The sequence below is a fragment of the Neopsephotus bourkii genome, unplaced genomic scaffold, assembly GCF_033783945.1.
Source record: "Neopsephotus bourkii isolate Nb327-2 ecotype Australia unplaced genomic scaffold, CSIRO-AGI_Nbou_v1 NB_1821, whole genome shotgun sequence".
NCBI classification, from domain to species: Eukaryota; Metazoa; Chordata; class Aves; order Psittaciformes; family Psittacidae; genus Neopsephotus; species Neopsephotus bourkii.
In genome coordinates this window covers 1390476-1408867 of record NW_026902294.1, presented here as the reverse complement: position 1 = coordinate 1408867, position 18392 = coordinate 1390476, and the positions used below count along the sequence as shown (strand labels likewise).

General features: G+C 54.9%; 3 protein-coding genes and 1 long non-coding RNA gene across 6 annotated transcripts; 1 reads left to right on the top strand and 3 right to left on the bottom strand.

Annotated features, from left to right (window-relative positions):
• Positions 1–4679: 4679 nt before the first annotated feature.
• LOC133206905 (RAD52 motif-containing protein 1-like) lies at positions 4680–6348 on the bottom strand. Its single transcript, XM_061343223.1, is given in 5 exon segments — positions 4680–4816; positions 5286–5366; positions 5369–5438; positions 5758–5900; positions 6303–6348. Coding segments are annotated over 5 exon segments (450 nt in total). The 3' UTR covers positions 4680–4706.
• A 12-nt stretch (positions 6349–6360) lies between these two features.
• GH1 (growth hormone 1) lies at positions 6361–11569 on the bottom strand. 2 transcript variants are annotated; one of them, XM_061343123.1, is made up of 6 exons: positions 11182–11569; positions 10257–10420; positions 9557–9673; positions 9024–9185; positions 7591–7746; positions 6361–6662 (listed from the first exon to the last, which is right to left on the bottom strand). In XM_061343123.1, the coding sequence occupies exons 1-6, from the start codon at positions 11189–11191 to the stop codon at positions 6486–6488; spliced, it is 786 nt and encodes a 261-aa protein (XP_061199107.1). In that variant the 5' UTR covers positions 11192–11569; the 3' UTR covers positions 6361–6485. The 2 variants fall into 2 exon arrangements, with proteins under 2 accessions (XP_061199107.1, XP_061199108.1); XM_061343124.1 differs by lacking the exon at positions 6361–6662 and having other exon boundaries at positions 7480–7746.
• LOC133206851 (uncharacterized) lies at positions 7474–10408 on the top strand. Of its 2 annotated transcripts, XR_009723890.1 has the most exons (4): positions 7474–7596; positions 8873–8960; positions 9526–9665; positions 10280–10408. It is a non-coding gene; the product is annotated as an uncharacterized LOC133206851 (long non-coding RNA). The 2 variants fall into 2 exon arrangements; XR_009723891.1 differs by lacking the exon at positions 10280–10408 and having other exon boundaries at positions 9423–9562.
• A 2147-nt stretch (positions 11570–13716) lies between the features above and the next one.
• CD79B (CD79b molecule) lies at positions 13717–17816 on the bottom strand. The gene is made up of 6 exons (XM_061343096.1): positions 17635–17816; positions 16014–16052; positions 15243–15551; positions 14889–15007; positions 14574–14615; positions 13717–14124 (listed from the first exon to the last, which is right to left on the bottom strand). The coding sequence occupies exons 1-6, from the start codon at positions 17726–17728 to the stop codon at positions 14026–14028; spliced, it is 702 nt and encodes a 233-aa protein (XP_061199080.1). The 5' UTR covers positions 17729–17816; the 3' UTR covers positions 13717–14025.
• Positions 17817–18392: the final 576 nt, after the last annotated feature.

Genomic DNA, 18392 nt, shown 5'->3' with positions numbered 1-18392 from the left:
TCCTGCTGTTTGTTAACCTGTCTGGCAGAGACGAAGGGCACGTGTGCTGCCTCTCTGCCTGCTCAGGGCCACAGCAAGCCCCCAGACCTGGCTTCTGCTCTGGCTGTGTTTGCACAAGCCATGGCCCCACCGTGCTGTAGCCACCAGCCATGGCCCCACCGTGCCGTAGCCACCAGCCATGGCCCCACCGTGCCGTAGCCACCAGCCATGGCCCCACCGTGCCGTAGCCACCAGCCATGGCCCCACCGTGCTGTAGCCACCAGCCATGGCCCCACCGTGCCGTAGCCACCAGCCATGGCCCCACCGTGCCGTAGCCACCAGCCATGGCCCCACCGTGCTGTAGCCACCAGCCATGGCCCCACCGTGCCGTAGCCACCAGCCACACCCTGAGCTCCTGGGCTCGGCTGCTCCTGCAGCAGCAGAAATCGGAGCCCTTGTTCTAGAAGTAACGGGAGCTTTCTCCAGCAGCAGCAGGTTCTAAATGCAAACGGGCTTCCCTGAGCACACCAGTGAGAAGGCTCCAAGTGAAGGGAGTCAATTCCTTCTCCAACCTCGCACACCCTCAGAACGCTGCAGGGTGCCAGAGCACCCCTTGGACCCTGTTCAGCCCCAGAACACGCTGTATTGGAGAAAGGATGCAGCCATGCACCCAGCACCTCACTGACACCGCCGTGCTTTGCTTATAGGGCCTCCAGGCACAGCTTGGGTTTGCTCTGAAGAGCACAGCAGGGCTCCAGAAGGCAGAAGTCCATCAACTCCCAGGACAACCCAACAGTTTTATTGGTCTAGAATGTCCATTCTAAACCTAAAGTCAAATCTTTTTGTCTAATCTGAACGTACTGTCCAGTCTAAACCTAATGTTGAATCTGAACCTAATGTGAAATCAGAATTCAGGTTAAAACGAGTGCTGTTTTGTACAGGAGAAATGATGGAACCCCCTCTCTCCTTCCTGCTGTGTCCTGCTCCCAGCCATGGCTCTGAACCAGGAGGGATCCTTCAGATCCCACGGCAGCCGGATACAGACGAGTTCAAGTCCGTGCCCCGGCTCCTTGCTGCCTTTGCAGAGCTGCTCAGCACGGGACGAGCGCGGCGCGGTACGGGCCCTGCTCTGCTCTGCTGCACGCTCCCGCGGAGCGGAGCTGCTGCAGAGAGTGCCCTCTCCATAGAACCGCTGTGAGCATCCCCCCTTCTAGGTGGGGCTCTGCTTCCCACCACGAGCGATCCCAGCACAGCAAACAGGCACCAGAGTGTGTTTGCTCTTCACCCTCACTCCCATCACAGATCTTCTGAAGCAAATCACTCCTTTCCTCTCTCGTTTTGGTACATTACACAGGTCCCTCTGCTCTCAGTCCAAGGGGGATCTGAAAACATTCCTGTGGCTGTGCCCTGAGCTCTCCCAGTTTCCCATCAGAGAGGTCGAACAATCTGAGCAGGGGTCTGCTATCCTTGTGATTTGGGGAGCTCGATGCCCCTTTCCCATCGCTTCTGCTGCCCCTGAGGTGCATTCACCGTTCAGGGTTACAAGATTTGTCTTAATTTGGTGAAAAACATGTTTGAAATGAGAAAGAATCTTGGCTTTACATAGTGATAATGTCCCAGTTACTTAAAGTTGGGGCTTAACACGTTACTACAAGACTTGGCCTTGTTTCTTCTAGAGGTTACTTCACCTAGAGAAATCCTTCTTTCTGTGCTGTGTGCTGGAAATACCACAGCTACTCTGCTGCCTCCAGCTTTCTCCTGCACACTGGGGCTACCTGGGCTGTATGGAGCCTCTTGCAGGGAGGATTTGCTCCTTGTAATTCTTCTGTAAGTGCTCTGCACATCTCTTCTGCTGTCTCAGTAATAACCATGCAGCTAAGCTGGCTTCCAGATATAGCTGACTTGGATAAGTTGACAGGAAAACACTTCCTTTCTGAGAACTCCATGTGTTTTGGGGCTTAATTTTAGTACCACCAGATTTATTGCCCATTTCTTTCACTGTTACTTGGAGAAGTTGAAAACTGCCAATGACACATAGATTAGTTCTCAACATTAGACTTTGATTACTAATCACACACTGCAGGACTTTGGGAATGTGAGGTATATAGGAATGATTCATGTCAGAAACTTAGGAGTCCTTGTCATCATTGCACTTTGGGAGGAATCGAAAATCGTGTAGAATGTATAGGAATGATCAGATTATGATGGAAGTTCCTGTCAATACAATGATGAAAGAAAAGAAGGAACAAAGGAATAATCCTTCCTAATCAATGTCTTTGTTACTTTAAGGGGTACTTTGTTTAACTACTTGAATGTCTCAAATGTTTTGCTAATTACAGAGGGTGTTTTGTTTAAGTGCTTGAATGCCTTAAGGGGGTTAGGTAATCAAGGGATTAACTCTGTTAAGGGATGAGGTGAAACTTGTGTATTCAATATGTAACTATATAAGAAATGGAATTGAGGGGCTAAGATGGTGGTTAAGCTTGTGACAGACATTCCCTGTTAATGCATTGCCAAGGAATTCAATGACTTTTTAAGAAGTTTCATCACCCGAAGATAAGATCCCAGCAACAGGAGGAGAACAATGAAAAAGAACCACATCGATATTCGGGTGAAGGAGACGACAGGATTGGTTGAAACCCAAGATCGAGGAGTAGAAGAGACTGTACCCCAGAATTCTCGGTGTGCGTCTTGGGTGGAGCGGAGACTCCCCGGCGCACCCAGCGCTGCTCACTCATTGCCTCTCGATATTAATCAATTGTAATAAAAAATTAATTAAATCAGATCATGGCCAAGACGGAATTTTTATAACAGGAAGACAAAGCTCCACTCATTAGACGGCATTTCCTGGCTCAGCATCAAAACTGAGATCAGACAAAACTTCTTCTTCAAGGTCAAACTGCTCCAAGGAGAATTCATTGACCTGAGAAGAGAAATCTGGAGTCAATTTCTTGCTCTACAGCGTATGTGAACTTCACCTCCTTGCACCTGCAAACAGGGTGGTTTTGAGACAGCCTCCCCAGACTTTACCAACTCCGGAATATTCCCACTTTGGAATGGCTGAGATCACAAAGCAGTGAACCAAGAGGACACCCAGCAGCTCCCCCCTCAAGCAAGTCCTGAATTCCCGTCTGCTCCTCTCCCTGTCAGGTCGGAAGGTGCCTTGTGGAGAGAGCATGTAGAATCCCCTCCCACACCCCATCCCAAGGGAAGTGAGACAGCAGGGGAGCTGAGGGATGGCTCTTGTGCCAAAGCAGAGCTCTGAGAAGCAGCAGGCTTTCTGTTTGACTTCCCTGCTCACTTCTCTTGCGGTCAGCACGTGTTAGGTCAGCTCTCTGGGGGTTTAAAAGAGGTCAGTCAGATAGAAGGGGCTGTACAGAGTGTGCTTCTCGCTTCCCTCTAGCATTTAAAATACACCTGCATTTCTCCACAGTGCACAAAGGAGTTTTAAATCCTTAAGGTGCTGTACGACTCCAAGATGTAATTAGATCCTGGGATTTAAGTGGAGGTGATTGCTGCACAGGGGGATGGCGGCAGTTGTAACAGTCAACAGCTCCATCTCCAGTCCCCAGAGGTAACGTACAGGCCCTGCACAAAAGCTGAACACCCCCTGTTCCCACCTGCACAAGCCCCTTCTGCTCCTCTCCTGTTAAGCAGTCTGTGCTTACAGTTCCTGGGAGGAACTGTACTCCACGGCCACTTTCCCATTCCATCCCATGAAACAGAACCAGCAGCAGAGCCACAGTGAGTTACTACCGTGTGTAATGCCAAGAAACCAGCCTGAAACTCCAGATGGGATAATTCTGCTTCACAGTGGCTTTCAGAGAGAGCGGCTGGTCTGAACCACTGTGCTGCTTCCTCTGGCCTTTCTCCTTCTTCACAGCAAACCAAATGGCTCTTACTAAATGCAGTGGAAACTGAAACTGAGGAAGCAGAAACCCATGGAGAGATGGAGCACACTGTCAGTCCCTGTTCATGTGATGGATCAGAGGGCAGGAAGCACTGCAAAACATCTGAACCCAGAAACCCACCTTTCACATGAACACCTTAATGAAGCCAGGGGAGGAACCTGGCAAATGAAAGTCTGTGGAATGAGGACAGTGGCACTGATCCGATCCCATGAGGATCTGTCATGATAAGCATAAAAGAGTGAAGTACTCGGATACCACATAAACAGGCATCATCTAAAAGCTCAGAGAGCACAGCACGTGGAACCCAGAGGAAGCAGGACTAGCAGTTCCTGGGCAGGTTCAAATCCAGCTCCTACAATTAGAGACTCAAAGGAGACAGTAGCCCCAAAGAAGCATCACTGAACACAGCCGTAGGGCACAGACCTTTGCTGGCACCTGGCTGGCTTGGAACTGGGACAGGAATGTGCAAAGTGCTGCAGTTCAGTTCACGTCACCCCTGGAAGCAGAACTTCCTCATATCCTTATGTGGCATGCACATGTACCGTTCAAGAGCTCTCCCTGACAGCATTTACACCCTTGGAATTTGGAATTTCAGTGACTATCATCAAAAAACCTGACCTCTTGTGGACCTTCCTCTTGCTCACACAGCTCATAGGGTGGAACCACTCTGTTAAATCATTACAGACCACACACAGGCTTCATTCTGCTCGAGACCCCCCCAAGTCTCAATGAATCCCAAGAGAAGTGCAGAGAAAACAGATTTGTATCAATATCATGAAAGTTATCAGCAAAACCACCCCAGTGTTTAATACAAACCTAAGCCTTACCTAAGACAATGAGGAATATCTTCTGAAAGGCACTAGCCAAAGCTCTCCCAGCTGCAAGTTTCTGAACTCTTCTTGTTGCTGTGAGCAACTTGAGAGAATCTGAACACAACAAGCAGCACGGTATTGATATTAATGATGCTCTGCATAGGAAGCACACCAGCTACATTTTGCTAACCAGCTTCACGATCTGGTAAGAAAGCTGGTTATGGTTTGGGAGTCGCCAGCAGCACCCTCACAGGGGTTTCATGTGCCAGGCCATGACAGCACATGAGCCTTCAGGCCTGTGCCAGGAGCCTGCCCAGGGCAGGAGGCAGCACAGACACAGGCACAAAAGTGGCTCTGATGAGGAATGATAACACTGCAGGCAAAAGGGAGAGAACAGAGCATAGGAAAGTGATGCCAGTGTGAGTCAGGGAGGGAAGAGGCATGTTCAAGATCCCTTGCTGCATAGCACAGCAGCTCAGACCCTTGCCTCCCACTGAATTCAGACCCACAAACTGCACAGGCAAGATTGCTCAGTGCCTGTGATGGCTGCTGAGAGAGACTTCCAGCTGCACCCAGAGCATACCTGCACTGTTCTCTACGTCTGCCTCGGCCAGGGTGACTCCCCTGGTGTGCACCCCGTGTTCGGGCAGCGTCACCTCCACACACACAGGTATTTCACAGGTAATGTCCTTCCCAGGTCCTCATTCTCTCCACCAAAGCCAGATACATTCTGCAGCTGTTGGGAAGCCCACAGAGAATTCATTTGGATTAGATTAGAGGGGATATTAGGAACACTTAGGGCTATGCCTGTATACTACACACCTCTGCACAGCATGGGAGTCCAAGGCAGAAGCTGTGCATGGAAGCAGAGCAGAAGCCAAGGCAACTGCCTTCTCTCCCCATGCTTTCAAAATACCCCATTGGTGGTCTGAAATACAGCTCCTGTAACTGTCTCTTATTCCTGATTTGAGGACAATTCTTCTCATTCCACCAACCAGTGTAATTGAGAAGAGGAGGAGGGGAAGGATGATGGGTGAATATAAAGGGCTCCTTACTGTGATGATGTGACTGGACCAGCCGTTAAAGCCAAGGTAGTGGGTGGCCAACTCCTGGCACTTGTTGCTGCTGAGAGCGAGGACTTTTTGCTGAAACCCCTTCTGCTTGGTGCAAACACAAACCTGTGCAGGAAAGAAGAATCCTGCTTAGCCAGGCTCTGCTGTAAGGTTCCCACTATGATACCACTGATTGCTCTGGGAGAAACATCCGAAAGTAACCTAGTTCTTGACCACAAAGAATCCCAGCCTGGTTTGGGTTGGAAGGGACCTTAAAGCTCTTCCACCTCCAAGCCCTGCCATAGGCAGGGACCCCTTCCACTGGAGCAGCTTGCTCCAAGCCCCTGTGTCCAACTTGAACACTGCCAGGGATGGGGCAGCCACAGCTCCTCTGAGCACTCTGTGCCAGCGCCTCAGCACCCTCTCAGTAAAGGTGAGGGTGATCGTGAAACATTCTTATCACAAGTGTCAAGTATCTGTTACCCAAAAACAGGCGCTGAAGATTATGCCAGAGGAGGGATGCTGCCATTTTACTGTTTGAATGCTACCTGGGAGCCGGGGGGGGGGGGGGTGGGGGGGTGGTGGAATCTCCATGGTGGGAGCACCCAGCCACAAGTCAGTAAACCTTTTGCACGGGAAGCATCACTGACACCACTGAGTGTTCCATGTGATTCCACCCTGCTGCTGGAGGTGCAAGTCCTGCAGGTTTCACTTGTGTGTTCTGCTTACCTTCAAGGGGGACTTCTGAAACAGCTTTGCCCGTTGCACGCGTGCTGGGCTCTGCTGGCATCTCCAGCTGAATAGAACTTGATAACAGCGCAATAGCCAGGCCCTGCCACGGCTGCGTTCCTGTGCGCTCGCACTGAGTAGAGCGGCCCGAACCTGGAAAACGCTGAGAACAGGGAATGCTGAGGAAAAGAAAGAGAGAAAAAAAGGGCTTTTGAAATCTCTCTGGGTGCCCGAAGAGCTGAGCCACAGGAGACTGCTCACAAGGCCCAGTTACCTAGAAAATGAGGGAAGGTTTCAGTACTGTGTAACAGGAATAAACCCTGGAACAACCACTGAAGCTGTGCATCTCCCCACAACAATAAGCTCAACTTTTCTGGATCTCTGCCCTTTTCTCCAATATCCTCCAGCCTCCGCACTGGGGGCAGAGCCAAGTTGGACATGAGGCTTCCTGCCCCCCATTCACCCTCATCCCGGACCCCCTTTGCTCTCCACCATCCTTTGGGTGGGAACGCTTTTCCTGAGCAGAGTGCAATATTTTGCTGGCAGATGATGGGGCCTTGCTCCACCTTACACTGGGATCTGTGTAGTTCTGCTGTGGCACGGGGGGGGGGGGGGGGGGGCACAAAGGACAGCGCGATGGCGAATGCCTCGGGAGCACTGAAATACGAACAACCCCCCAGAAACCTAAAAGCGAGGGGTGGGGAACACGCTGGCAGCATCCCCCCAGCGCAGAGGGGGCCCTGATGGACGCTGCGGGGAGGACCCGGCCCCGCTCCGAGCGCTCTCCTCACCTCCAGCCCCCAGACCAGCAGCGTCTGCGCGCTCCCGGCGGGCGCCCGGAGCTCCACCAGCTCCGCCAAGCGGGGCCCTGCGAGCGCAGCCCCGGCACCAGACCTGCCCTGTCCAAGCCCCCTCAGCGCTGCCCCTGCGGCAGCTCGGGCCCGCATCCCCCCATTGACCAGACTCGCGTCGGCAGAAGCGTTTATTCTCCGCTTATCTTTACAGGGAGCAGGGCAGCCGCGGCCAGCGAGGGGCAGGAGCAGGGCGGAGCCGACCCCGCGCTCAGATGGGGCAATTCCCCTCCCCGTAGCGCCGGCACTTCATCACCTTCAGGTAGGTCTCCACCTTGTGCAGGTCCTTCTTGAAGCAGGACAGCAAGCCGTAGTTCTTCAGCAGCGCGTCCTCGGTGCGGAGGTGGATGTCGAACTTGTCGTAGGTGGGTTTGAGGATCTGGGGACCCCGCGGGCTCCGGTCCTCCAGCTCCTGCGGGAGGATGGAGAGGTGCCAGGGCATCAGCGTTCTCCAAGGGACCCATGGGTGAGGCTCCGGCTCGGCTTTTACAGGAGATTGGGACCTCCCCCCCGCCCCCCTCATCATATTTCAGACATACTTTTACGTGCTTACAGGCAGGGCAGTTGTGCGGGGGGATGCTATACAAATTGCTGGTAGGGAGAAGGGAGCTGGGCACAAGGCTGCAGGGAGAACAGAATGTGCCTTTTGGGATCTTAAGGGGAGCGCTGCAGGTCTCTCTGTGATTACTCTTGCCAAGGAGATGGGGAACCAGGCAAATAATTCTCTTTTTTCCCACTTTCCTAGTGAACAAAGCTCGAACCCAGATCCCAGCCACGTGCACCCAGAGGTGAGAGATCTGCCTCTCCTGCCCTGCTTTGCACACCTCTGACACAGGAAACAGATGCCTTTGGTTAAGTAAATGGTGTTATAAAGGGATGAAGTGTGGTTATTTGTCTGGTTTGTGTACGCTTTCCCAATGACCAAGCACATGTCAAATGGAGAGCAAAACCTGGAAGTGATACTCAGACATACACCCACTTACTCCAGCTGAATGCCAGGACAGGAGATCTCTCTTTGCTCTCAGGACCTGACTCTCAGAGCTATTTAGATGCTAGAAGGTGCTGAGTAATTGCCCAGCCTCATTCCTCACAGATACAGGTTTTGGAGCTCTAGGTCCGTGCACTGGCAGGTAACTTAGCTGTAGAGCAAGTGTAACTGAGCAATAATAAGCAATTTCACTTAAAACAACAAGGCAAAAGTGAAGAGTGACCCTTAAAGAACATCACTTGCCAGGTCTCTGTAATCTGGGTGCTGTATCCATGCTGTGAAAGAGCATGGACTTCCACCTGTACAGGCCGGTACAGGTTGTTTATACAGTGTCCCAAGTCTAAATGCAGAATTCACTCCATTTTGGAGCATTTTGCCTGGAGATGCAGCAAACTTTTTGTTGCTGGCTGTCCATCAGATTTAAGCAAACGCTAATTCTTTGGTGCTGGGTTTGGAAAGAGTGGGTCTGGCCTGTTGTGATCTGTACCGCTATCTGAACGGCAACAGCAGTGCTATTATCCTTTCATTTGTGGTTTCTTGTACTTCCCAGTGATGAACTGAATGCAGTAGGATGTCATGATCTCATCATTGTAAGGTAAATGAAGTCCAAAGGGTGCCACTGGTGTTCACAGGGGGAGGTGTGTGCTCTGTGTCTGGGAGGTCTTTGTTATTCTGTAGTCATGCTCCATGCTGTGACTTACCCTCATCAGAGCTTGGATCCCTTCTTCCAGGTCCTTTAGTTTTTCATACACTCGGTCTGAGGTGCCAAAAACCAGGTTGTTGGTGAACACCTTGCTTAGGTATTGCACTGGGCTCAGCCAGGACTGGATGAGAACCAGTGAGAACCGAAGCAGCTCCATGTCCTGGAATTAAGGAAAGAAAGGCTCAAAGCTGAAGAGTTTGGGAGCTCCCTGAGTCCCCTGAGGCAGCCCGGAGGTGAGCCAGGGATGTGCCACTGCTCCTGCAGCAGATGCAGGGAAACTTGCAAGCTGAGGAGCACCACCCGGACATGTCCTGTGCAGACAACGGCTTGCTCCTCATTCTTGGGGTGGGAATGTGATTTACGCATAACCCACAGGAGCCTTTCCTGCTTCATGCAGGGTTTAAACAGTGAAACAGGGAGAGGAGGCATGAAGCACTGAAGTGCTCCCAGATGGAAACCCTCTGTCCCTGGGCTGAGGCAGAGCTGAGCTCCTCACACAGGCCTGGCCTTGCCCTGGGGAGGAGAACTCACCGATTTCTGCTGAGCATCGTCCTTCCCCGTGGGAGCAGGGATGGTTTCTGAGTAACAAAATGCTGCCTGGGAGTTTTTGTTGGCGTGTCTTTGGTCCTCTGGGATATAGGTGCGTTCCTGCGGAGACATCCAAACACACCCAGCTCTGTTGCCTCTGGGCTGGTTGAAGACAAGAGGCACTTGCCCAGGCTCTGTTCAGGACAGCTCGCAGTTACTCTTTGCAAGGAGGAAAGGAGAGGTGTCTCTGTACAGGGGTGGCAGGTAGGGAGCAGGAGTTTCTGTGCTGGCCCAATAGCTACTGGACCTAAAGGTTTTCCTCACACTCACACTTCCTCATCACATCACCCCCAAGGGCAGCTCTTGCTCCTGGCAGCAGCAGGAACTGCATAGTTTTAAGCTCTCAGACTCACCCAGGGCCAAAGGTGACTGACACAGAAAGTCCTGCAAAGCATCTGTGCCACCTCCCACTGCTTCAGGGTCTCTTTGAGAGACCTCAGCCTGTGCAGCAGCTCTGGACATGGGGCTGATGGCCCTAAGGAGGAGGCTGTGCAGGATCAGAGGTGGAGACAGAGCCTGTCCTATCCTATTGAGACCCTTTCTTCTCATCAAGAGCTGATGGTTGAAAAGTCTCTGGCTCTAGGAGGAGTCCTGGAACCACCAAGCTAAAGTGGAGGAGGTGCCCGGAGGCCACAGAACTTACGAACTCTTTGTACGTCTCAGCAGCCAGGAGGTGAAGGTGCTGAGCCCTCAGCACAGCGTTGGCAAACAGGTTGGAAAGGGGCATGGCCGGGAAGGTGGCAGCTTCCTGTGGCCACTGCAGTCCCAGAGTGATCACAGCAAGGAAGAGAGGAGACAGCCAGGACCCTGCAGCAAAGCAGAGAGCTGGGGTGTTAGCAGCCCTTTAGTGACTGTGCTGAGGAGCAGGCTGGCCCTCGGTGATGGAGCCCCAGCCTCTTCTGCCCATGCTGCCCTAAAGGTTTTCAGCCTGTGCCATCCACTCACACAAGTGTCCATCTGTGCCTGCAAAGACCCCAGAGTTCCTCAGACAAATGCCCTGGAGCCTGTAGGACTTGGATGCACACATCAGTCGTTACCCTGATCCCCACTTTGAGCTCTGAGTATGAGTTTTAATAGTCCTGCCAACGCTTATCTTAATGATAACTGTTATAACTGCATCTTGACCTTGTTCTTCATGTTCTCCACCCTCTCCTGGTCCAGTTTAGGCCAAAGACTACCTGAGTTAATTAATGGATTAAAGTGGCACTGTGGGGAAAAGTATCCTTTCTCGTTGATTTATAAGTTGCCACATTTTCATTTAAGGCTGGCACTGAGTGTGTATAGCACAAGCACAGTGCCATCATCCTCATCATCATCTTCCTCATCATCTCCCCTCATCCAGGGATGGGGCAGCCACAGCTTCTCTGGGCACCCTGTGCCAGCGCCTCAGCACCCTCACAGGGAAGAGCTTGTGCCTAAGAGCTCAGCTCAGTCTCCCCTCGGGCAGGTTCAAGCCATTCCCCTTGGCCTGTCCCTACAGGCCCTTGTCCCAAGCCCCTCTCCAGGTTTCCTGGAGCCCCTTTAGGCACTGGAGCTGCTCTGAGGTCTTCAGAACTGAAATAAAGTACCTGGAGCCATTGCTGCCCGGTTCGTTGCTCAGGTGCTGCTTGGCAGTCAAGGTTTCCTCCTTTCATGTAGGCTGACGAAGGCCACTATTGAGCCATCCCTTATATAGCAGGGGTCTGTTTAAAATGTATATGTGTGTCATGACCACAACAACATATCTGCATCTTCTGTGTGCATAAATGCACAAGTGTTCGCAATGGTGCTCCCTAATCACAGTCATTTATACAGAGATGGAAAGGTTGGGGAGGTTGTTTGCCTGGGTATGATTTTGCCATATTCCATTGTTTATTACAAATAAAGGTTTCTTCATCACAGGAAGACCCATCGCAAAATTACATCAGTGCTTTCACACGGGGGACCTTGCTGTGTCCGCCCGGTTTCCCTGCCTGCCACTGCAGCCTTGGCAGGGCTGGTGGGCCACTTTGGGAGATGTGACTTGAATCAGGTGGGACCTTTTCCCCCACATAGTGAGCAGGGATGGATGTTATCAGTGAGGTGAATCCTGTTCCTGCCAAGTCATTTCTTTCCATTTCTACCAAAACTAAAGGTTCAGTGAATCATTTTGGTGACCTGGTTTGCCATGGGGGTGGTAAACTGCTGTCAGAGCCAGCTTCCAGCCTGCCTGCTGCAGATCCAGCTGCCAGAGCTCTGGGAGGTTTCTTGTCCTCAGCTGGACCTCGTTATGAGCATCCTCCTGCTCTTGTCTGAGATGCAAACATGAAATATCTCTGGATTGAGCAGGGGGCTGGTGTGGGAAGGAGGTGGAGAGATGGGGAAGGGGACACAGGCAAGAGGAGAGGTCAGTGCACACCTATCCCTGCGTCTGATCAAACCTGGGACGGGCAGCTCCAGGGGCGGCTTAAAGGATTTTTCCCCTGCAAAAGGCACCAATTGCCTCTCAAGCCAGGCTGTTTCAGGCCTTTGCCCTAGGCTCAGGGATGGTTCCCTGGTCACGGTGGTGATGTGGCTCCCCCAGGCCCTGGGTTTCCTGTGCCCCCAGCACGGCTCCAGTTTCCCGGAGGCAGCAGCATCACTGGGGCAGAGGGTGCAAGAGCTGGTTAATAAACATGCCAGGAGAGCGTGGCCTGTTCCAAGAAGCCCCCGGGTGTTTGCTCACTGGAGACGTGGTGCTGTCGCAGGGTAAATGTCAGTCCGTGGTGCAGAGGGAACAGTGGGTCCTGCAGCTATCAGGTGTCCGTCACCCAATAGCAGCAACATCTGGGGGTGTTTTTCTCCTCCAGATCCTGTTTAAATATGGCAATATTTGTCAGAGGAGAGCAGGGCAGCAGGTACCCCAGCCCAGCACCGCCTCAGCTGCCTCTGCAGGATGATGCTCTACTGCTGCCGCTGCATTGGTGCAGCACCAGGGACCCGAGTCCTGCCCCTCACTTGCTGCCCTGCTGCTCTCTCAGTACAAGCATGGTGCTAAATCACAGAATCCCAGCCTGGTTTGAGCTGGAAGGGACCTTAAAGCTCCTCCAGTTCCAACCCCTGCCGTGGCCAGGGTTGCAGCCAAGCAATGATCCACAATGCAACCAGGATGGTTGAGCCTGTCCGGTGCCCCTGAGGCTCAGTTTGTTCCCAGTCTTCTCTGGGCATTAAATGAGGCAGAAGTGCTGTGGAGAAAGTAGTGCCACTGGGAAGTGCTGGGCTGGGCACGCACAGGCTACTGGCACAACTACAGTTGCATCAGCAGCTCTTGGATACCAGCTCGGCATGCTTTAGTGTTTCATTTGTGGCCCGAAGCAGCATCTCATAAAGCAGTGTGACACTCTGTGCTTTTCCAAGCCCCTTTTCTTCTCTGGGACAGAAAAAACCCTCAGTTGTCTTCAGGGTGGTCCCATGTCCTCCAGCCCAGCACCGCTCACTGGGAGTGAGTGAACAAGCTGTGTGGCTGGGTTTAAACCACGACACTTACCTTGAGCATCACCAGCAGCATCTGAGCAAGTGAAGCAGCTTTTCACCTTTTGGGGTGTGGAGAAGTCTATGGCTGCTCTTGGCTCTGCCTCCCAGCCTGCGCTCAGGGCCCTCAGGGGTGAGGTTTGGGTTCCAGCTGAACTGGACCCACGGGAAGCTGCTCCTTATTCCCAGGGCACTGACACTGGCACCAGGGCTGTGGGACAGGCACAGACTGGGCACGGCGGGAGGGAGCAGGATGGGAATTTACCCATGACCTTTATTAGGACTCAGGAAGCAGTTGAGCAGTTGTGTCCCACAGTGCACGTCTGTCCCATCGGTTCTGAGGTCGCACGGGTCCCTCAGTGCGGGGACATCTTCGTGCCACGGACCAGCTCTTGAGAGCTGCATCCCCACCTTTTCCTGTAGTCTTTGGGGAGAATGAGGTGGGGTTGGAGGATCCTCCCCCTCCGACAGCTGCTGGGCACAGCCATGGCTGGAAAGGTGGCCCCAAATCCTCTTCCATCATCCACATGGGGCTGCTCACCTTGGCTCCTCTGCCAGGGCTGCAGTCTGGTTTCACAAGCCAGGAGGGTCCTTGCAGCACACAGTGACCATGGCTGGTCCTATCCTTCCCTTCCCAGGGGTGGTGGGGCTGGAGGAGACCCCCACCCACCGTGGGGCTTGCGTGGCATTGCCCATGCAGGAGCTCGGTGCTGGTGTGGGTCTGCCGGGGCTTGGGGCCAGGTTGGTACTGGGGGGGTTGCAGGGGGCTCCTAATTTCTACAGGGGCTTTAGGGGTGTAGCAGGGCCTGGGCTCTGTGCAGGGATGCCGGAGGTGGTTTGTAACCAGGGACCACAGCCTGGGATCCAGGCACCCATCAGAGCTGTGGTCCAGGGCAGGAGCTGGGGCCAGTCCCTGTGGATGCTGGCGCTGGGTGCAGGACCCCTCACTCTTGTCCTGGGTGCTCCCCAACTGTCCACTTGGCCTTCACGTCCCGGAAGGGGGTGATGTCCTCGTAGGTGGCCATCTGCTCCACCTCCAGGCCCTGCAGCAAGAGAGGGGCTGAGACGTGGCAGGGGGCCATGGCTTCACCCACAGTGCATGGAACCATGGCATCAACCAGGCTGGAAAAGACCTCTCAGCTCATCCAGCCCAGCCATTCCCCAGCACTGCCAAGGCCACCATTAACCCATGGCACTGAGGGCCTCGGCTACGTGGTTTGTGAGCCCTTTGGGACCCATGTCCAGGGTGTTCCCCCAGAGGCTGGGGCAGCTTCTGAGAGGGGATGGGGGTAGATGCTGGATGCGCTCAGAGCATGCCTTGGTTTTATGAGCAGCTCTTTACAGCTGATGTGCAACAGGCGTTGGGAAGGAAAATGTCCTGATGTGCCCTGCAGGGGCTGGTGGTGCCCATCAGGCACCAGCAAAGGCACGAGGCTCTCTCAGGGCTCAGGCTGATATTGCAGAGGTGCTTCTCTAATGAATGCAGCATTACCTCGTAGGTGTGGTCCTCCTCCAGGCTTTCCTTGCCTTCGCCCTGTGGGGACGAGAGTCACAGGTTGGGTGTCAGCACCCACCAGGGTCCCCCATCCCCTGTCCCCAGCCTCGTCCCCCCACTTCCACAGGCAAACCCCCACAGTCCCACACTGGTTTAGATGCTTGTTTTCCCGCTTGAGGTAGCCACGCTCCCATGGAGCACCCCAAACCCAGCCCTGCTCACCCCTGTCCATAGCAGCATCCTGCCCGGGATGCAGGACACTGCTGTGAGCACTGTGGGGACATCCCCACTGCTGGAGATGCTGCTGCTTACTTTATTGAGGAAGAGGAGTATGGGGACGCTGATGAAGACGACAAGCAGGATGGACTGGATGATGATGATGGCGTCCTTCAGGGTGTTCCTGCTCTGCACCTGCCGGATGTTGCTGTGACCTGGGAGCGACAGCACAGGGATAGCTCCAAGCTCCACCTCCAAGTGTCAGATGGGGGACAGGGGTGACCAGCTCTCCCCACTGGGACAGACCAGAACATTGCAAACCGCCATCAGGGACCAGCTCTGGGGTGAGACACCTCGGGCAGGACCCACCCCTCGCCATGGAGGGGGAAAGGGGGAGAGAAGGAGAAGGAGCATGGCTTGGGGTGCAGAGGATGGGGAGCTCCCACTCACTCAGGACCTTGAGCTGTGTCCCGCAGTCGTGCGGCCGCTGCTGCGCTGTGAGGTTCTTCCTGTCACAGACGTAGATGCCGTTGTCCTCGTAGGTGGTGCTGGAGATGGTGAAGCTGGTGAAGTTCTCTGTTGTCTGGATGCTGTAGCGGGGGGTGCTGGTGCTCAGCTCCTGGAAGTCGTCGCTGCCCTCCGCCAGCTTGTACCACTGGATGCTGTGGGGCTCCTCGAAGTAGCAGATGAACTGGATGGGGGTGTTCCTCTTGGCCCCCACAAAGCGTGGGTACTGCCTCACCGTGATGCACCCGCTGTCTGCCGGGGGCAAGGGGGTCATGGAGAGCAGGGCCCCTGCCCCTGGGGGGCATCTTGCTCCCATGAGACGCCCCCAGCATCTCCCAGCTCAACAGCTTCTCACTGCTATGGATTACGCTGCTTTCAACAGAGCTTGGCTCTGGTGATGCGAGCACTTGTGATTTTGCTGGTTTGTGGGTTTATCTGGTATTTGGGCTTGCAGAGTTTGTGCTGACCCCCCCGCGGGTGGCAACGACACCAACACTGTGTGATGGCTGCAGTGCCTGCTCACACAGCGCGCTCTGAGAGCACAGGGACGAGACGTGGGAGGACAGAGCTGATGTGGCTCTGCAGAGGGAGCAGGGCTGGGGGATGGCACCGAGGAGCCTGCAGCCTGGGAACTGCCTCTGCGACGGAGAAGGGACATCTCCCACCCCTTCCTGGCATCCAGTGGGAATGGGAGGGACACGTGGGGATGGTTACCTGGGCTGTTCCAGGTGCTGTTGTCTGCTGAGATCCCACCTGCAAAACAGGAGATGGGCTCTGAGATAGAGGCCAGGAGCCCACACAGGACAAGCCCGTGCAGGTGTCCCACATGGGATGGCATGTACCATGGCCCTTCATTCCCACTCCATGCTGCATGGAGTGCTTGGGACCATCAACCCAGGGCACCGGGCAGCGCAGAATTGGGTACAAACCCTTCTATTTCCACCCCGTATCCTGCATCTCTAACTAAGCTGCTTTCCGGTTGACATCCCAGTGAAACCTGCCTTTGCTGTTAACGTCCCCATGCCTGGCACCCCCCCCCCCACAGACTCACACCTCTTTATTTACAGCAGAAACGTTTTCCCTGCTGGGACTTCCCTGTCCTTGCAGCCCTGGGACGTCTGAGGGGGGTCCTTTCCCCCTGGCGCCATGCACCCCCCCCGGGATGAGTCTGGATGGAGCTGTGGGGCCTGCAATGCAGTGCAGGAAATGGGGCGAGGCGGGGACACCCCAGCACCCATGGGTGCCCCTGCCACAGCCCCAGCGCCCCTGTGCCTCGGTTCCTCTTGCTGCAGCTGTGCAGGAAGCACCAGCCCTGTTTACTGCAGCGCTTCAGTGCCCAGCTCCATCCCTGAGACCACGGCTGGCCAAACCCTGCTGGGGGGGAGGCTGGACCGGCCCTGGGTGGAGGGGAGGGAAGGGAGAAGGAAGGAGAAGGAAGATTCGATGCCTTTGCCCCAAGCCTTCCCACCCTGCTGCCGCCTCCAGTCCCCAGGCAGCAGCCCCCCACAGGGACCTCTTCCAGGTCCGTGCTGGTCACCTCCAGCACCCGCACCCCTGCAGGGAAACTGCCCCCCCCAGCCCCATTTCGTCTCTTTCTGAGCTGGGAGATGCTCCTCGTCCGGGCTGTGCCGGGTGCACGTCCCTGCCGCCTGCAGTGCTGCTGCCAGCCCAACACCGGCTCTTGCTCGCCGTGGGGTCTCCAAGTGCAGACCAGGCTGGTCCCTCCTCCTGAGAACGCTCCCACCCCTCAGCGCCTGGAAGGTCCTGTCCATGGGATGGGGATGGGGATGGAGCAGGATGAGCGTTAATGTCCCTTCAACCCAAACCAGGTCGTGGTTCTATGGTCCCCATTGCAGCCATGGGTGGGCTGAGCTTCCCCTGTCCTCCCTCAAAGCCAACATGAGAGCCAGGATGAAACCCTGGGATTCCAATCTATGCATGGGATGCAAAGGGGAACTGCACAGGGATGTTCACACAGGGCCTGCAGATCAGCCCAAAAAACCTTTTTCCTCCCATTTCTCCTTCACTCCCATGTTGCAAAGGGATGGGGTTTGCCGTGGCCTCAGCGATGTGCTGACCTGAGAGCAAGGAGTGGTGAAAACCACCCCAGAACCCTTCCTCTTTCCTGCCAGCTGCAACCACAGCTCGGGCCGGGCTCCAGCCAAAGCCAAGTGGCTGCCCCAAGGGTCCCATCCCTGCACCCAGCGGGAAGCAGCCCCCAGAGCCCAAGTTCAGTGCATGTCGAGCAGAGCTGGGTGAAGCCCTCCTTGCACCGAGCAAGGGACGGCGCCGGTGCATCGCGGGTGCATGCACAGCCGCTGTGTCGAGCACCTACCTGTGAGCAGAGCCATCGCCCAGAGGTTCAGCTGGAGCACCCAGAGCCTGCTGCAGACATCAGCCATCTCCCACTGCCAACAGCAGGGACACATCCAGCCCTGGCTCTTGCTCCTGTGGACCCGGTCCGGCCGGCTCGGCCTCTGTACCTAAAAATGGTAAAGCTGCTGCTACACGAGACAGCCCCTTTCCTGCTCATGTAAATGCTCCTCAATGGGGACTTTCCCCTTGGGGATGGTTTTGAATGTGACACAGACACTGGGGCCACCGGGGCCTGCGCCCTGGGCACCGTCCAGCCTCGTGTCCCTGGGCTGTGCTTGCCATGAAGGCGGCCACGACTGGGTTGGGTCTGGACCAGAACTGGAGAGGAGCCCATCTGCAAAGCACTCGGTGGTGCAAAACCTGGGCTGAGCACAGGGGATGGGCCCGGGAAGCGGGATGTGACCATTGCACTGCCACATCCCTGCGGGGTAGAGGATGGGGGTGACCCCAGAGTTGCACCCCAGCTCCATGGCAAGGGGAGATCCCCCTGGGGCATTCAGTGCTGCAGGTGATGGGCAGGGGTTGATACTGGCCCATTTGGAGCAGGAATGAGGTGGGAAGAGGGAATGCTTGTGCTCGTTGTGGGGATCAGTGTGATCAGTGTCCCACTTCCCATCCCTGTATTTGTCCTTGCAGGGAAGGGTGAAATCTGGGGTTGGAGAGGGGTGGCCAAAATGAGGTGCCCCCTCCCTGGGTCCCAGCCGTGCCTGCTCCTTC